This window comes from Stegodyphus dumicola, chromosome 9 (genome assembly GCF_044657685.1).
Source record: "Stegodyphus dumicola isolate Sdum_Otavi_A_Nest chromosome 9, ASM4465768v1".
NCBI classification, from domain to species: domain Eukaryota; kingdom Metazoa; phylum Arthropoda; class Arachnida; order Araneae; family Eresidae; genus Stegodyphus; species Stegodyphus dumicola.
In genome coordinates, this window is record NC_140776.1 from 90,823,836 (window position 1) to 90,829,835 (window position 6,000).

Consider the following 6,000-nt stretch of genomic DNA (forward strand, 5'->3'; position numbering starts at 1 on the left):
TTAAAATACAAATTCTTCTAAGGTAGTTGCAATAATAAGTAAGTACCTTTTAATGAATAATAATGGTGCTTTTTAATATTTTGCTTAAGGTGGGGCATGATGTCTTATGAGAATGACTTTCAAATTGTTCCTGAATACAAAGATCCAGAATGCAATGAAGATACCAAGGAAACTGTCCTGGCCATGCCTTCTAGTTCTGCTTCTTCTATGAGCTCAGTTTCTGTAACCGAAGTTGAAGCAGTAGCTGTATTAATAGGCATTGGATCTTCGTTGTTTGGGCCTTCGAGAACTGTAGAAGAACCGCCTTCAAAAAAAGCTAAGTTTTCTAATCATGGAAATGCATTTCCAGTATGCCATATAAATGAAGATGAACAGCCTCTGACACCAGCTGATATTGCAAGTTTTCGACACATGCTTCCAGGCTCATCTGGGCATTAAAGATTGATTACAGAACAAAGTCTTTAATTCCGACTCGTTGGGACTTCGCTGATTCCGGATTATAGATAATCAATTTAAATCTGGTAAGATGGCATGCAGAAATTATATATTTAAAAATATGAAATCGTAATTTATGAAATAAAGAGCAATTATGATCTAAAGGGTATCAAAATTTACAAAAAAAACTTAATATTTATTTCTTTACTTTATTAAACATTTCTTTCAATGCACGCATGCGTAAAGCATACATTATGCATAGTCGAAATTAGAAAATTGCAACCAGAAAACTATTTGATGTGTATTCATGATATTTATAATGACGAGGAAATTGATTTAAAACATATTGGAGTACATCAAGATGAAACACTACATTTAGTAAGGAATTATAGGCTGAATAAAATAAAAACATCTGCCCTGAAGATGAGGATAGTGCTGACAGATCAACTTCCAGTTCATTGCGCGCCGCGACGTTTCCAACCCCCGCAGAGCAGTGTGAAATTGATAAACAGATTTTGGAATGGTTAGAGAAACAAATCACCCCTCTGTCACTTTCTTCATGCCTTTATCCATTTTTTGCAGCAATTCCACTTTTTGTTTAATGGACATCGAAACATGCTTTTGCTTTGTAGATCCTTTGGCAGCTCCAGAATTGGAAACTCTTTTTGACATAATCGAAAGTTCAAGCTTACCTTTTATAAAATTGCTCTAACAGTCTGCAAAAAAATAATAAGCTGGATCCAATTAGAAGATTAAGGAACAACGCAATCTGCAACATTAACTAAAATAGATAATTTTAGCCTAGCTTATACTGTCCGTTATACATTAAACGTACATGCGTAAACGTATTATGCGCATGCATAAATGCATAATGCATTTACCGCATGCGCAGAAAGTTTGTAGCTTTGAGGTCCAGATTATAGATCTTTCCGGATTATGGAAGTCCGGATTAAAGACTTTATACTGTATTTGCTGGTTTCATCTGCACATTAAGGTTTAATTATTTGCTATGATTTCATAATTTGTTTTAGAAATGCTTTGAAATGTTTACTTGAAATAATAATTGTTAAGTCAGGGTTAAGGAGGAGCTGCAATCAAAAGTTGCTAGATTAGGCAATTAACAATTCAACTTTTTGTGAAACAACTCTGAAGCTTATGTAAAGCTTAATACTCTGAAGCATATATAAATATTAATTAATAAGATCTTGAGGAATTTTTAATGAACATGTATTGAACATTTTGTATTTTATGTCATAAAGCATAATTAACTCTTTGCTAATTGAATTTATGGAGCTGATATAAAAAAAATAAATTTTTTATTTACTCAGCTTCTCCCAATGCTAAAACCATTTTCATAAGGTTCCCTACTTTATTTTCAGAAACATTAATTGGAAGATTATGTCTTGTATTAATATTTAAAGCAATAAACCAGAAATAATTTTTTCCGAACATTTTTGCGGTATGTAATGTTACACCTACTAATTGAAGACCTATTTGGTTTGAGGGAAAGTAGCTTGTATAACATTAGCTAAAAGAAAAATTACAAAATCCTCACTGTACTCCTAGAAAGAACTTGTGCTGAAATACAACTGTCAGCATTCTAATATTGTAGCTTGCTGTAGAGATCGGTAAAGTGGTTAGCAATGTTGCTGGCATATTGCTTTTGCCTGGACTCTAATCCTGGAAAGGGCTTGGATGATTGCAAGTGTATAATGTGTATTCTGTAGCATAAGGGTACTTAAAATACATGACTAGCTGAAAGTTTCTCGAGTGACATGAGGAAGAGGATAGGATATGATTTGGAGAGATCCTCGGCTCCTGTACCCCAGGAGATTCTTCTTGAAAACTGAGATGGAACTGGACAAAATTACTAGCACCTTAGGATCTTTAAGGTGCCTAAGGCTCATGCCAGTAACAGATTCAGTCCTGAACTTCTCACTACAATAAAATTCAGAGACTTGTTTTTGATGTTATTATCAGACGAGTAAGATACAGTCACAAGAACTTAATTCTGATAAGCTGCTAACCTTGAGATTAAGGGCTATGCAAATTAGAGAATTTCACAGATTATTCTTTGACTTTTATTTACATTTTATTCTGTTTAATTTTTACACTAAATTTGGATTATTCATGCATAATAACTAATTAAAATATATTCATTTATTAAGAATTATTTAATGAAAGAATTGTTATTTTGTTTATTTATTGACTGGCAGCCAGACCTTTGGCCAATTAAACATTCATTGGGAATGGCTGAACTCATTAGTTATTTAACCATTGGAAAAAACAATTGAAAAAGCAAAATACCGATCCAACTTGATTATCAAGAACATTTATTGCCTAGGGTACATAACAAGGCCAACTCTGTTGCACCTGTGAAGGAGGTAGCTGCATCCCAACTTTTATGGATATCTTGGATCTGAGAGATGGAGTTGATGGTTTCCCACCATTCTACCCTACCACTGGTCTCTCGAGATGATTTTTGGCTGGCTAATATTTTAACTGTCTCCATGCCACAAATGCAGAATATACTTAGAAACATCCAAGCCTTCTTTGAGATTTGAACCCATGCCTAGGACTGTGGCAGCCAACTTTCCTGTCACCAAGACCATTGTCTTAAAGCATGAAATGCATGCCAATAAATTTAAAATTTTGAAAAAAATATTGTTAATTTTTATCCAAATCATATAGCAAAATCCTTATTAATTGCTTTAAATATATAGCTTTGCAAAGAATCAGCAATTTAAAATAAAATATATTATGTCGGTCTTTCTTTTTATCTCCAAGGGAGTATTCACCTCATAATCTAGTCATCATTATTGGTTATAATCATAAGGTGTAAGAATTCTTAACACCAGTTACAGCTGTGGAATAGAGTTTACGTTGTATCCAATCAAGGAGGCAAAGCTGCACATATGTTAACTCAGCAAAATTGTTATGGATTAGGAGCGAAATTATGGATCTGAAATGGATTAGGAGCCAAAATACAGATCCAGTTTGATCTGAATGCAAAAATATTTATTAAAATAATTTTCCTCCTTTTATCCTTGACATCATGTTTTTCTATTCATTTACTCACTTTTCATTTATTTTATCATATCACTTATTTTTTCAAAAATTATTAATAATTTATATATTAATTATTATTATTTGTATAGTAATTTTATTAATTGTGAATTATTTAATTTTTATGATTCACTATTTACTTATTAATTGAACTTATTTCATTAATACTTTTATCCCATTATATATTTTTGAAAATTATTAATAATGTATTGCATTATTTATTAATATTTTATTCTTTTTTTAATAACACTTTCATGAGGGCTTTCCATAAAGCTCCAGCATGTCTAATATTAGAAATTAACACTTACCTGTAAACACAAAATGTTTACAGACATCTCTGCATAGCTTCCTTGTTTGTGAGTTTTAGTAGTGAGTTTTCACAACTGCAGTGCATTGCTCCATAGTGACTCACTCCATGCACTTGATGAAAAAACATAAATTAATTAGAGTGATAGTAGATAACAAAACTGATAAGAGCAGTACTTTCAGGCAACTTTCAGGCAAAAAAATGGCAGTGCGATTTAAAACCTTCTCACTTTGTGAAATATCCTGTATATTTCTCTGATGTGTAACATCAATTTTATTTTTATTGTCATACATGATTAATGCATTTTTTTTGATAAATTTATTTCAGATTCATTAAAATTAAAAAAAAAATACTGCAGTTAAAAACAGTTTGAATGTGATACTGATTTAATACTGTTTCTACTAATGTTTAAATTATTATTTTGTTATGTATTTTAAATATTTATGATTTAGAACATTTTTCTGTGCTGTTATTAATAATGACAGTCTGTTTTTCAATATATAAAATTTAAATATCCCACCAGATGATTAGTTAAATCACAGATTTATTAAGAATATAAATCATTATACTGTATTAATCTAAGAATAAATTTTAATTCAAATTAACCTTAAGACAGCATGAAATACATATATATATATATATATATATGTATTTCATGTGTTTTGTTTTCTATTTTAATTTCTGTGCCAATTTTGTTCATCTGTAATATAAAAAAATCCAAGCAAGAAAAATGTGAATAATTGGGATAAATTACTTGTAGTAGCAAAATTTTGAAGGGCTTCTGTATAAAAAAGGATGCCATCATGAGAAACTGGAGTATTCTCATTATATACATGGTACAAATTATGAATACCTGTCCAATTAGCCCATATGCTCACTCGAAATCGAACAGGACATGAATTACCTGTGGTTTGCTGTCTTACTGGGCTACTGATATGCAGATGAATAAAAAAGGGAGTTTACTGAATAGGATGTCCGTGCTTTGGCTCCCTTTTATTCTTTTGAATTTTTTTAATATAATATTAAGGGCACACTGTAAGAATCCTAGATCTCCAAAACTTGTGTTATACATACATATATACACATATCAAATGTTGTATGATCTTAAATTCTCAACAAAATTTTTAAGTATATAAAGTTTTTTATGAAATATTATTTTCTGTTTTTATTTTCAAAATACAAGTAATTTATATATAGTCAACTCCTGGTTTATTGGAGACAATGCCCACAATTAAGTCAAAATCGTAACTAATCTGAAAACAATTAAAAACATAAGAAACAGGAATAATTCATATTATAATAATTAACAAAAATACTGCTATCTATTTATATGCATTTTCAATCTATTTATAAAATAATTTCCATAGGTTACATAAATTAAATCAGTATTCGATATGAAAGGAACTCGCTGTAAACTAAGAATAAGCATCATTATTATTATTAAAAATAGAAAACTAATTTATAAATGTCATTGATCATATAAAAATCTCTTATAAAAATAGGAACTCTGAACCTTTTTAATATATAAGGGTTTCATAGTCTAGATCAGAGGTTCTCAACCTTCTGACTAATGCGTACCATCTAAACAAAAACCTGAACCCTTTAGGATCACCACTACATAGTACTACTACCACCACCACTCTTGAACAATTGTGTACTGAGAATACGGCAAAGCACACTAGGGCTAACTGCCTAAGGGGAGGGATGCCTTCGTGGTGGACTTTCTAAGGTAAACTGGCTTGTATACACGTTACACATGGGGAAAACCACGAAAACGCCCATGCAGCCAGCCTGTTCGCTGGATTCGAACCTCGGACCGAACTACCAGTGTTCAGCGATTTTACTGCTCGGCCGCTGTTGGGCCCCCTCTTGAACAAAAAAGCTCAGATCGCATAAATTTATGAGTGTTAGAGGAAAAAAAAAAAACAAAAACTCAAAAATCAATCAGGATGTTGGGGTTTTAATTTTTGAATTTAATAGTTAAAAATACTTTGCTTCTTTGTGTACCACCAGTTGAGAACCCCTGGTCTAGACTACATACTGTTGTGGATAAAAACAACCCCCCATCATCTGGTATGACATAATCTGCTATCACTGCTTTTATGTAATAAATTTTTCTTTAACTTTTTGTATACTGTGTAGACAGTTTTATTCTACACTGCTGATTTGTGATTGTAAGTTTTCTATAGTAC

The 6,000-nt window shown here is 31.4% G+C and overlaps 1 protein-coding gene across 4 annotated transcripts in view; it reads left to right on the forward strand.

Annotated features, from left to right (window-relative positions):
• Positions 1-5,740, forward strand: part of LOC118198784 (serine/threonine-protein kinase 40-like) — a 70,899-nt gene extending 65,159 nt beyond the window's left edge. For 3 of the 4 annotated variants that reach the window (XM_085823763.1, XM_035370552.2, XM_035370554.2), the window contains exon 8: positions 90-5,740. In XM_085823763.1, coding sequence (XP_085679889.1) covers positions 90-438 — 349 coding nt within the window. In that variant the 3' untranslated portion in view covers positions 439-5,740. The remainder of the gene's footprint in view (positions 1-89) is intronic. The other variant, XR_015043034.1, reaches the window with a different exon arrangement.
• The last annotated feature ends 260 nt before the right edge of the window (positions 5,741-6,000 follow it).